Below are 13,720 nucleotides of genomic sequence, written 5' to 3'. Positions count from 1 at the left end.
GGTTGGGCAAATTTCTGAAAACTTGATTTCCATGCGAAAATTTATACCTAAAGAATTTGTTCGGAAACCAAGATCTTTAATTGAAATTGATCGCTGGAAGGCAACTGAATTTCGACAGTTCTTATTGTACACAGGAGCATTTGTTCTAAAAGATGTACTTGAACCTATCTATTATCGACATTTTTTGGCCCTGAGTATAGCCGTATCAATTTTAGTCAGTGAAAAATTAACAGCTGAGCACAGTGATTATGACCAGGATTTACTGGAATGGTTTGTAGAGAGAGGAAGGGAATTATATGGCAGAGAGTTCCTTGTATATAATGTACACATGTTAGTTCATTTGAAAGATGATGCTTGTCAGTTTGGTTCTCTTGAAAATTGTGCAGCCTGGAAATTTGAAAATTATATGCAACGCTTAAAAAGAAAAGTAAGATGTGGTAATCAGCCTGCAGTTCAGTTAGTCAAAAGAGTTCAGGAGGAATTACTTATTCAGTCTAGTTATTCTGTCGCTGATCAAAATAGGATTTACTGTTCTGAACCAAACAATGCTTTTCAAATAAGTGAAAATAATAATTATAAATTCTGTGAGATCCAGTCAGTATGCTTGAATGATAAGTATATGTGTAGAGTGTACCATACCAAGGAGTCATTTTATCCTCAACCATATGACTCCCGAATTTTAGGATTCACTAAATTTCAACATTTAAATTATGAATTAAAAGTCATTCGAAGAGATCAGCTAAAGACGAGGTGCATGGTAGTAAAATTAGGAAGAAAAGTTGTGTTCCTACCACTCCTGCATGACATTCAAGGTATTATGTCATTTGACATGTTAAAGTACATGTTTTAACACTAGTTCTTGCACACACACAGTTAATTTGCATCATAAAATTTGCATTATGTGTATTTCAAATTACTTGACATTTTCTTCAAATTGTTATTGAATGCTGTTTTTTTTTTTAATATTTATATTAAATGAAAGCAAGTCCCTTCACTTTCTTACCATGCTTCTCATTAAGCATGATGGTCCCTTGCTTACATTTCGTATACATTTTCAAAAATCATCATTTAATATTTATATTTGCAGATCTTTGAAATAAAAAAAAAAATTTTTTTGATTAACATTTTGGAATCTGAAAGTTAAAGCTTAACAGAAAATGTCTAATAAGATGAAAGCATTCTCATCTTAAGTGTAATCAGTTATAGGTCATGTAGCTAAATTTGCATAATGAAGAATCAAGATATTGATTTCAAAATAGATAACTTATAAACATGATAAAAATTTACCAAATCTCAATATTTTTCATGTTTTTATTTTAGGTGTAATGGATAGGATGATAATTTATTGTTACTTATAATTTCTGTAACAATACATAATGTCAACTACTTTTCCAATTGGGTCTGTTCTAGAAATGAATATATTTTTGGGGGGAGTGTTAGTGAATATTATTTTAACCTGCAATGCATATAATTTTAATTAATTATTTCCTATAATTGATCAGGCTATCATTAAAAATCGTCACCAATCAATGTTGATAGAGTTGTCTTCAGACCCCTTACCTCCATACAATAAAATTCACCATTTTTTTCAAGACAACCCAGATGCGGATCCATGATATTGAAAAAGGGGGCCCAAAGTCCCAAGCTAGGCAACGTTTGGAGTTGGACATGTAAAAAGTCTATGCATTAACCGGGGCGCTGCATCCCCCCTGTAAATCCGATTCTGCTACCATTAGCACTACATGTAAGTACACAAGTAATGTCATGTAAAGATAACAGCGTTAATAGATCTAATAGTCTTGGGTAGCTTTTACCTAAATTGGAAAAACATGACGGAGTGAGACTAGGGAGGGGGGGGGGGGGGGGGGGGTCTGAATCACCAACTGTGATAAATCAGATGAGCAAGTAAATTCTGTTTTTAATATTGCATTGTAAAGTGCTTGTACAAGTTACAGTGCATATAAAGAATGATTCCATATCTTGTACAGTGTTTAAATGATTTAATTTTAAATTGTTACATTTAATCGCAAGATGCCTTCTGTTGTGGTGATTTTTGATGATGACAGTGAGGTTGAAAGTGCGCGAAGTTCATGGGTTGTCAAAGAAAATGATCAGGTGAGAACTTAAATATGCTTTTAAACAAATTTGACGCCTCTCCAATGAAGGGGTACATGTATACTGGTTAATGTTATGCAGATTGTTATAAACCAAAAGTTTAGTTTTATACATTTGTAACTCCAATTGTTGTGCCCAAAAAAAAAAAGTGGTTATTTGATGCATCAGTAGTTAATGTTTTAATTTCTTGTTTTTAAAATGTCTTTATGAAATAAAAAGAACATAATAAAATATAATTATTCTTCTAGTAATAATAAATGAACCACTTTTTTTTAGGAGAGATGCTACTGGCCGCTAAAAAATCAGAAGAGAAAAAGCATAAGGGAAGAAATTCCAGACAAGAAAGTATGGGAACTTTTTGATTGTCGGATAGTTGGTAAATCAGGTAAATGCAATATTTTTACAACCAGAAAAACAAGAAGAATCCTTGGTATAAATGTTTTGCTTATAGGGATAGCTTTTACATTAAAAAATATCTCTAAAATCATAAGATGTCTAGTGAAACTCCCAACAAAATTTTACAATAAGTTGCAAAAAGTGTATGTATCTTTACAAGAATTAAAACTCCATTATTTAAAAAATTTAATTATAACAGAAATTTTTAAAACCATAATCTTTTTTCATAGTTTTTAAGTATATCAGTATCACATTCTACACTGAACATGCTGAATGTCATATACCACAGTTTTGCACTATTATTAAATGAATCCTGTATATTTTTATTATATCAAACATATTTTCAAATTTTTATTTAAGGACATAGAGCTTGTTTCATTTGTGAAAGCATTTTCTATTTGACTATTAGTTAGTATTTTAAAGGGGAAAGTATGATGCTTTCTTATTTTTTTACTTTAAGAATACAAAGATTATTCAGATTCAATGGTAGCAATGAAAAAGGCTGAAGTTACATCTAATTTGGAGTCATCCAATGAAGATTCTGGAAAAAGGAGCAGAAAAAGGCCACATAGATATGCAGCCAAAGCAGAGGAACCAAGTGAGGGTAGGAAAATATATGCAATCTTCTCTGGTTAATTATTGTCAGTTATATGTTAGTGTACACTGTAATGGTGATTGGGCAATGTTTTTCAAGGCATCGAAATAGATCATTATTATAGTGTATATTTTAAGTCTTCAATTGAGGTATTTGCTTGGCTCAGACTTGGTGCATTTTGCTGAAAACAATGGGTTAATGGGAATAAAGCTTTTGTTTGTGATACAGGGGATAGTACCCGAATAAATGTTAGAGACTGCACTCTGACGACCCAAACAAGTTCTTAAAAGGTCATCAGACGTCATAGCAAACTTCGAATAGATGCTTTTTTAGAAAACCTGAGAAAAAATGTTAACATTATGAAAAGTGTACCTATTTTTTTGTTTAATAAGTTCTATTTTGTAATTTCAGATGACAAAATGTTTGTGCAAGAAAAACAGCCAAAGGTGGTGCAGAAAAAAGGTAAGTTCAATGATCAATTTTGAACTGACCCAAGTATTTTAATACTTGTATGAAAATTTTAATAATAATTTTAAAGTTAGGAAAATCTCTAAACAAATTTGAATAATTACCAGTATTTAAGACTTCAAATTAAACTTGACTTGTTTATGTTATGTGTGTTTTCAGATGAGAAAATTAACAGCCAGAAGAAGATTCCGAAGACACCACTTTACAAAAATGGTGAGTACACTGAAGAAGATACTCATTCCAACAACAATTTTAGTTAAAAAGTATTTTCTAATACTCTAAAAGGGTTTTAAATTTATTTGTTTAAGGATACATCAACCTGTTTTTACTAGATTTCAGGAGGAAAACAAATCATAATAATGATCACTTTATATATAAATAAGGCCAAAAAAAAATATATGTCTGTTTATGGTTACCCGACCGTCCCTACTTTTGAGCGCCGACCCTAAGTCATTTTATTTCCGTCGTAAAGTGAAAAATAAACTGAACTCGTGTCAAAAGCAAAGTTAGTGTTGCAAATAATATAAATAAATTGCCTGATACATCCTAATGTTCACAATCGTGAATATGACAGCTGTTTTAAGGAAATTCGCAACTCGTGTGATGAAATAAACACTTTGCCGCCATTTTTGTCCAAGGGAAATAATCCAATCATTAAAAATACGGCTAAACTCGGCCCATGATCAACCCCCCGGACTACGACAAGACGAAACGGCATGAATCAAAATCATGTCAAAAAAATGAAATGGAAATACCGACCTACCTACCGTATTTTTTTAAAGTATGTAACCTTAAACAGACATATATTTTTTTTTGGCCTATAATATAAACTATTATATGATAATCTACTAATGAGGGGTGGACTTAGTGTGAACAGGGCATGGTGTCCTGTGGACATATTCTTGTTTATATTTTTTTGCATTAACAAAGAGAAATGGGATTCACAAAAACAATGTATTTCGGTCTACACATACATTCCCCATATGTATGAAAAAGTGATGTTCTGTTGGTCATGTGTTTGTGCTTTTAGGAGAAAGGTATATATATAGTTTGACAATTATTTTTTCTCATTTGCAGGTGAAAAAAGTGGAGAACCAAAGACATCTATTAAAGAACAGTTGACAGCTCAAAGAGATCAACAAAACTCCAATTTAGAAAGGCAACTGCCCTCCACCTCAAGTGGTGAAGGACAAAGATCCTCTACTTCCAGTGGTCAAACACAAATACAGTCTACCTCCAGTGGTGAAGGAAAAGGGCCCTCTACCTCAAGTGGTGAAGGACAAGGGTCCTCTTCCTCCAGTGGTCTATTACAAATGCCCTCAACCTCCAGTGGTGAAGGAAAAAGACCCTCTACTTCCAGTATTGAAAGACCTGGAGAGGAAAGGACACCAGACAGTGAAAACCATGAAGATATACCTGTTATAGACAGACCTTCAAGTCGCTTGTCACTCGGAGACTCTGCAGTGATGAAGCAAAGTAAGTAACTCTTTTTATATTACACATTATTTATATGTCTTCATCCCAAATTTTTTGCTTTGCTATGTATTGGATTTCTAGTGAGTGAAACAACAAATATTGCAAAAGATTTTTTCACCCTGCTTCAAAGGACAGAGGTATATAGCTTCATATGTCATGTCAGTGTTCTCCATTTTTCACTAAGGTAAGGTGGGTGTTGTGAAAAAATTACTTGCAACCGGGTGTTTTTTTGTTTTGTTTTAACATTTCCACCCGGTATTTTACTGTTGGAATTGTCACAAAAAGAAGGATTATTATTGTATACACATTTAATAAAATGGAAATGTTCTTCTGCTATCACTGCTAGCCATTCATTTGACAAATTAGTTTTGCAGATCTCGGATGTGGCTTTTGTAGGACTCCCTCCTCCTGCATATGCATAGCTTATCGATCCAAGTTTCTGTCCTGTTCCTCGCTTTAGTGCTGTATTTTTGGAACACAAAGCAGTAATATCCTCCTTCTGTGACGATTAGCCATTTAAAGTCCTGTTCATATTTATCAAATGAGGGGTAACCTCTCAATGTAATGACTATCTCTTTTCTGAGGGGTACATTTAACGAGATACAAATGAGCACATATTTATTTTATTTACAGAAAATTTCCCCAAAGAACTATACATCTATTTGGTATTATATGGTCAAAACATGTCCAAAAATTTTGTAATATTCCAGGACTTGTATCTACTTTATCATTAAAAATAATTTGGCCTAGAATTTTCCTTATCACCATCGTCATCTGCCAGTCTCTTCCCCCGATTAATGAAAGAAAACATTGAAATTTGATGATCCGCCATTTTTGTCAATGAAAACAATCAATGAGGCGCGATTAGTATTTAAATTTTTACGGTGCGGAACCGAAAAAAATCCGGAATTTGAAAAAAGAAGGTGGTCGGCACACCCGGCTTAAATGCCGAATGGAAAACACTGCATGTATGTCTATCCCATAAAAAAAAATTTATGTTTCTCTTGACAGAGACTTAATAACAAAGCTTCCTGAAAAAGATTTCTAGCTTGAAGTGAACAACCTTGTGTCCATTTTTACATTCATCAATTATCAACTTCTGATCACGGATTACTTACATATAATGGCCGTGTATAAAATTTAAATAGCATTGTTCTCAGAAAGTAGAAATTAAAAGCATCCTGTAATTGGTATCTAGCTTTAGTTTATTTGAGCATGCATTTTTGTGTGATGTGTTTTCACATTCATCGCTGACAAACTTTGTTAACATAATACTAATAGCAGCAGTATCATAATTGTGCAATAATTTTCAGTTCATTTTTTCAATGCAGTACTATAGTAACACAAATGAAGGCTTAAATTATAGTTTTCTCTCAATAAAAAAGATTTTTTAAGACATATTTTGCAATAACAACAAGGGAGTGACTGTCAATAGTTTTATACATATTTTCTTTAAATATCAGGGATAAAATATTAACACTAGTTTTATTTCAGTGCAGAAAGATGTAACTGACATTAAGAAGGCCGTTACAACAATTCTAAATACTCTCATTGTTCAAGAGGAGGTGGTTGTAGAGTCTGTAGAGGACTTTATTCCTGAGAAAATAAAAAATCAAGAAATGATGGACCAACTGAATGAACAATTAGAATCTGATGAGGAGTTCAGGAAAAAACTGGTACATGTACTTTTATTTTGCCAAAATAACAAATACTTTAAATTCAGAATTGTTTGCAAGCATTTGTTATGCTATTATTATTTATTGAAAATGGACAAAAACCTGAGTTTGATTAATTTGATTTCAGATTGCTGCATACAATAATAGTGTCAAAATTGAAAATGCAAGTTTTTATATTGGATTGATATAAAATCACAAAATTTTTAGAATTTACAGCAATTGTTTATAGTTTATCTGTCACAGAATGTATAACTTAAAAGTTTTTACAGGCACTTTGTGTAATGACTCCTGACAAATCGCAGGTGGCTCGCATTAATCTCAAAAGTAGAAAAATTTAAGAGAGTAAAAAGATATTTCTACATACCCTATTTTTCTATCAGATAAAACCCTAAACACACATATTTATTGTTTGACTTCGCCTTGATATAATTAGGCTATGATTTACTTTAGTTTTGAATCTAAGTAATTTTTCTCCTTTAAAGAAGAAAGATTTTTAGCTTAGGAGATTTCTCTTAACAGAAAACTTGGGTACATTTTTCAAAAAATTCAGTTTTAATTTTACAATTATAGTCTTTCCCAGGAGAAGACAATGTTTAAGTTATGATAACATTGACAAGTTGCAGTGGAATGTGCATCCTGAACCTGACAGACTACATGGAGAGAATACATGAAAAAGTTTTTCAGAAATAATATTTGAACAGCAGGAACATCTTTGATAGCTATGAGGTTAATAAAAGTTTAAACCTACCAGGTTTTTTTTACAGATTATGGTATTAGCTAAGCTAAAGGATGGGGAGACCTGCCCAGCATAACAAGACTGGTCATGAGGTCCATATTGACCAATGGAATAATGTCAAAGTATAGTTTGACCGGTCAAAGAGGGAAGACTCCCTTTAAAGGAACGAGAACCTGTAAAGTCTTGAGTAAGTTCATTTCAGATTAATTGTGAATCTGTAATAAATCGCATGGTTCATTTTTAAATAACATATCCACCAGTGTTCTATATTTGAATGACATATTTTTACAGTTTAACATACACCACATATCTACAACCATTTTACATAATAAAATATTATATATAAACAGATTGTATGCGCAAATTGTAGTTTCTCTTGTGCTCATTTTTAAAATTAGCGTGCCTGTTGTCTTGCTAAATTAAGTATTGCAGTCAAATTTAAGGGATCACTGGCTTCACTGCATTATTAAATAATATTATCTAACTATTAACCTGCTCAAGATGTCATTCATTGAATGCAATCATTCCATTCAAGGTGTCATACCTTGTAAATATCTGACAACAAACAATTATTCCTGTAGGAAACTAGGGATAATATTTGAAAATTTGAAATTATATTTTCTTTATACAGCATTTATTCCTAAAAAAAAAGTTCTCTATGTTCCTGTTTTGTGGATTTTTAGTTTTAGTTAAAACATGTATAATCTTTACGTTAAATTTATTTAACAAAAAACCGTTTTCCTGTAAAGGATTATGAGTTTGAAATAGCAGATGGTTTAAGGAATGCTCCCAGTTAACACAAAAATATCTTTTAAATGTTAACAAAACATTTTGTAAAATGTTATAAAGATAATGCAGAAAAATATCAAAATCACGTTAAATTGTATGGCGCTAAAAATGTTTTCCCAATATTTTCCAAAACATGTCCATAATATCTGTAAAACGTCAATAAAATGTTACTAAATTTTGAAGACGATGTTTTAAAAATGTTTTCGAAATGTTTTAAATTATTGTTTTATGAGGTATGTTTATGGAATATCATTAAAATATTTGATAAAAATAAAAAAAAAACATTTTTAGAACATAATTCAAACATTTCTTCTTGTCTTAATGTTCAGAAAATGTTAAAAAAAACATTTACTATAATGTTTGATAAATGTTATATTCTAAAAACATCTTTGAAATATTTTCCAAACATTTTTCAAAACATGTCCATATCTTTAAAACATCATTAAAATGTTCCTGAATTTGTAGCCAATGTTTCAAAAATGTTTTGCATTAATGTTTTATGTGTATGTTTATGGAATATCAAACAAATGTTTGATCAAATTCAAAAAATTATTTTTAAAACAAAATTCAAACATTTCTCCAGGTAGTACTGTTCAGAAAATATAATCAGAACATTAAATAAAATGTTTGATAAATGTTTTCACATGTTATCTCCTTAAACATTTAGATTCTAATAATGTTTTTCACCATCTTTCAAATGTTTTCAATTATATTTGTTGAAGACTGTCCAGTGACCTATCGTTGTTAACTTCTATGCCATTTGGTTTCTGGTGGATAATTATCTCAGTTGGCAATCATACCAAATCTTCTCTTACATGAAATCTTACATGAAAAAAAAAAAAAAAATGAGCTCAAAACATCTGCTGTCATAGATATATCTCCCTTTGTCAGTTGTCTCTTGTTGAAGAATGTCTTTTTTGTTTTTTTTGTTGTTGGATTGATGTCTCATTGACATATCTCCTTTCATTGTTTTTTTCTGTTCTGAATTAACTGCCATGTATAACTTATCATGCATTCACTTAGCATTCCCCCCCCCCACCCCACCCATTTCAAATGTTTCTGTTGGTTTTAATTGCTGAACAAATGTTCCTTCTTCTTTTGATCTTTGTTTTAATTATGTTTAGCATGTCATTGTTTCTTAGATCACACAATCAACAAAATAAAAGATTGCAACAATAATTAAGGGAAGATATCGATTTATTTCATTTTTTAGTTCTCTTTTTCCTCCTCAACCATTCCTCTTTTTCTTTTGCAAGCTACATTCTTCTGAAATTTATATATAAAAATATCAGTCTTCCAAAAAACTATTGAAAATTCGTTTAATTTTTAAACCTGATAAACCAGTTATGTTCATATATATTAGTAACCATATTGAAAAGTGTCAATCAGGTGGCACCTCACAATATCAACCATTATATTTTATATTATTGAGGTGTTTAGCATTGTTATCACAGTTCTGCAGTGGGCATAGGACATTTGAGGGAAATAAAAAATGTACATGTGGTCATTTGAGTGCCGACATCATAGGCTATTTGAGCACCAGAATATTACCTGTATTTTTGAAAAGGACTTTTGAGCAAAGACAATTTTAAGTTTTATGACAGTAATTTGTTTTTTTACACTTAAAAGATGTTTAAAATTTTGTGCGTTATGAACTCAACATTTTATTAACTACATCCTCTTCAAAATCGCTGTTGTGAGCAGCGGTAACAGATTATATCTCACGAACAGAAGAGGTTCTCCTTCCTCATACTAATTTTTTTTTATCAAATGCCCTATGCTTCTTTTTATTTTTGCTGCAGTAGCATAAAATGACATACATTCAACTTCAAAGACGTGACTTCATTATTAAGTTGCTTTGATTTTATAAGCCATGTGATGAATTTATGTTGCTGCTTACAAAATAACACTTTGTCGAAACATGACATATGTGCCAACCACCATTTTCAAATATTTGATAAAATATAACAAGAGTGCACACGCTGAAATGTTTTGCCTTCTTTACTTACCATTGATTTTATGTTGATAGTCCTAAATATAAAGCTCTACTACAAGTTACACATAAACTTAACATGATCCAAGAAAATGAGGTCAAGGTCAGATAAACCAAACGAGAAATACATGTACACCTTACAATCATTCAATAAACCAAACATAGTTGACCTATTGCTTATAGTTTCTAAGAAACAGTCTTAACCAAGAAAACTTAACATTGACCAATGAACCATGAAAATGAGGTCAAGGTCAGATGAACCATGCCAGACAGACATGTACACCTTACAATCAATGTATGCATTAAATATATTTGACCTATTGCTTATAGTATCTAAGAAAAAAACTTAACCATGAAAACTTAACATTGACCAATGAACCATGAAAATGAGGTCAAGGTCAGATGATACATGCCAGACAGACATATACACCTTACAATTCTTCCATTCAACAAATACAGTTGATCTATTGCTTATAATTGAAGAAAAACAGACCAAAACACAAAAACTTAACACTGAGAAATGAACCGTGAAAATGAGGTCAAGGTAAAAAAAAATGCGAGACTGACATGTACATCATAAAATATTTCCATACACCAAATAGTTGACCTATTGCATATAGTATTAGAAAAAAAGACAAAAACTCAAAAACTTAACTTTGATCACTGAACCATGAAATGAGGTCGAGGTCAAATGAAAATTGTCTGACGGGCATGAGGACCTTGCAAGGTATGCACAAACTAAATATAGTTATCCTATTACTCATAGTAAGAAAGAAATTAACATTACAAAAAATGTTGCCTTTTTTTCAAGTAGTCACTGAACCATGAAAATGAGGTCAAGGACAATGGACATATGACAGACGGAAACTTTGTAACTTAAGGCATCTATATACAAAGTATGAAGCATCCATGTCTTCTAGCTTCTAAAATATAAAGCTTTTAAGAAGTTAGCCAACACCGCCATAGCCGCCAGACGACTATCCCTTCTGCGACAAAAGTCATAGGCGCGACAAAAATATGTTGACAAGTCCATATTTAAGAAGTAATACCTTCACAAAATTTGCTCCTCCAGGATGGTTTGGAGCATTTCTCAGGACTTCAGCCATTTCATACTCGATGTCCTTTATTTTAAACCTATCTTTTGTGGCTCTTCTAATTGATCCTGTAACAGATAATAAAGTCCATGAGAAATAATATATTCAATACAAGAAACAATGAAATATACATATTTTCACCATACATATTCAAAACATTTCAGTTTAAATAAATTTCAAGACGGCTCAATTTTTGATATTGAAGAATGCAGAATTCAGGGTCATCAATTTTAACTATAAATTAATGATGATGCACATCAGAAGGAGAGAACAGTTTAAGTCATGTTTTATTGCTATAAATATCTATTTAAACATAATTGTTCCCATATTTTGAGGAATTAAAGATAGCAATAACTTAAAAAACTTTTATAAACTTACTCAAAATAACTTTGCATGAACTAGTGTCCAAAAAGCACAGTTTCCCTTTTTGTCCAGTTAAACTGTACCTGGACATTAGTCCATTGGTAAAAATGGACCTCATTTGGCCTCTGACCACTGATGCCAGGTCTGCCCCTCCTCTCAATTTGGATAGTATAGTTATCTGAAATAAAAGAGACATTTGATCAAAAAGAGAGTTTTGTTTATAATTCTCATTTTTTTAACCCAATTTTTCATAAGCAGTCCAATTGTTTGAAGTTCTGAAACCTAAAATAAAAAATTCATTTCCTGAATTTGTGTTATATATTGAAACAATAGGATTCATTTTCTCCTTTTTTTCTCTTTAATTATAAACTCAACCAAACTTATGATTGAAAGTAGACATTTGTAACACCAGTGAACCCTTTTTTCCCCAAATTTTAAAAGAATAAAATAGATCTACTGCTTTTAAAAAAAAAAATACCTGAATTAAAAAAAATCAAGAACAGCCTGTAAATAAATAAACTCAAAATACCAATTTCTTTTGGAACTCCACATCTTCTTTTAGTCTTATTTCTAGATCCTCCATCATGGTGGCAGTGTTGATCTTTTCTGGAAGAACTTCCTCCAGAGACTCCCCAATTTCTTCCTCTTGTTTCAAAATGACAGCTGCCATTTTATCAAGTGTCAGCTTCATTGTGTCCATCTGCTTTTCCATGGTTTTCATTTGATCAAGCACTATTTAAATAAGTTTAAAAAAAAATAAACATATGACATTATCTTGCTTTATAGACATACAATGAATTTTTTTTAAATGTATTGGTTCATATTTTAAAACTTATTTTACATCAGTATTGATAACTATGAATATACTTTTATGAGATTTTCAGTAAGTAGAACTTTCAGTTGTCATAAATAAATAAAATATTTCTGCAAGAGAATATTAAATAACTAGAGGCTCTCAAGAGCCTGTGTCGCTCACCTGTATTTACTGATGCTTTCGGAAATCATGTAAAATATGGTTAAAATCATAATTAGTAGTATTAGATATTATAATGATATCTAAGATAACAAAAAAACTGCAAAATTTTTGTAAAATTACTAAATCAGGGGCAGCAACCCAACAGCGGGTTGTCGGATTCGTCTGTAAATTTCAGGGCAGATAAATCTAAATCTGATGAACATTTTTGCCACCTGTCTGATTTGCTCTAAATGCTTTAGTTTCAGAGATATAAACCAAAAACTGCATTTTCCCCCTATGTTCTATTTTTAACCAAGTTGGCCATGATGGTTGGAAGGTGGGGTCATCGGACAAATTTTTTAAACTAGATACCCTTATAATGATTATGGCCAAGTATGGTTAAATTTGTCTCAGTAGTTTCAGAGAAGAAGATTTTTGTAAAAATTTACGAAAAATTGTTAAAAATTGACTTAACTCCTAAAGGGGTCGACTGACAATTTTGGTCATGACAACTTATTTGTAGATCTTACTTTGCGGAACATTATTGCTGTTTACAGTTTATCTCTATCTATAATAATATTCAAGATAACAACCAAAAACTGCAAAATTTCCTTAAAATTACCAATTCAGGGGCAGCAACCCAACAACAGGTTGTCAGATTTGTCTGAAAATTTCAGGGCAAATAGATCTTGACCTGATAATCAGTTTTACCCTTGTCAGATTTACTCTTAATGCTTTGGTTTCAGAGATATAAGCCAAAATCTACATTTTACACCTATGTTCTATTTTTAGCGGTCATCTTGGTTGGTTGGCGGGGTCATCGGACACATTTTTTAAACTAGATACCCTAATGATGATTGTGGCTAAGTTTGGTTAAATTTGGCCTAGTGGTTTCAGAGGAGAAGATTTTTGTTAAAAGCTAACGACGACGGACGACGACGGATGCCAAGTGATGAGAAAAGCTCACTTGGCCCTTCGGGCCAGGTGAGCTAAAAATAACAATGAAATATGATAACAATAAAAGTAATAGTAACCTTGTGACATAAGGGGCAACTCTAGACGAC

The 13,720-nt window shown here is 31.6% G+C and overlaps 1 protein-coding gene across 1 annotated transcript; it reads right to left on the bottom strand.

The window, feature by feature from the left end:
- Window positions 1-9,430: 9,430 nt before the first annotated feature.
- LOC127713854 (uncharacterized) lies at window positions 9,431-13,714 on the bottom strand. The gene is made up of 5 exons (XM_052219824.1): window positions 13,691-13,714; window positions 12,231-12,433; window positions 11,717-11,879; window positions 11,294-11,406; window positions 9,431-9,517 (listed from the first exon to the last, which is right to left on the bottom strand). Exons 1-5 carry the CDS (start codon window positions 13,698-13,700, stop codon window positions 9,461-9,463), a joined length of 546 nt encoding a protein of 181 aa, XP_052075784.1. The 5' UTR covers window positions 13,701-13,714; the 3' UTR covers window positions 9,431-9,460.
- Window positions 13,715-13,720: the final 6 nt, after the last annotated feature.

The sequence above is a fragment of the Mytilus californianus genome, unplaced genomic scaffold, assembly GCF_021869535.1.
Source record: "Mytilus californianus isolate M0D057914Y unplaced genomic scaffold, xbMytCali1.0.p SCAF_81, whole genome shotgun sequence".
In the NCBI taxonomy this organism is placed as follows: Eukaryota; Metazoa; Mollusca; class Bivalvia; order Mytilida; family Mytilidae; genus Mytilus; species Mytilus californianus.
Note: the sequence above shows the minus strand (reverse complement) of the source record. Positions and strands in the feature narration are given on the sequence as shown.

Coding starts and splice junctions, on each gene's coding strand:
- LOC127713854 (XM_052219824.1), bottom strand. Junction 11,880..12,230: donor TGGAGTTCCAAAAGAAATTG/GTATTTTGAGTT, acceptor CTTTTATTTCAG/ATAACTATACTATCCAAATT. Junction 11,407..11,716: donor TTCATGCAAAGTTATTTTGA/GTAAGTTTATAA, acceptor TATCTGTTACAG/GATCAATTAGAAGAGCCACA.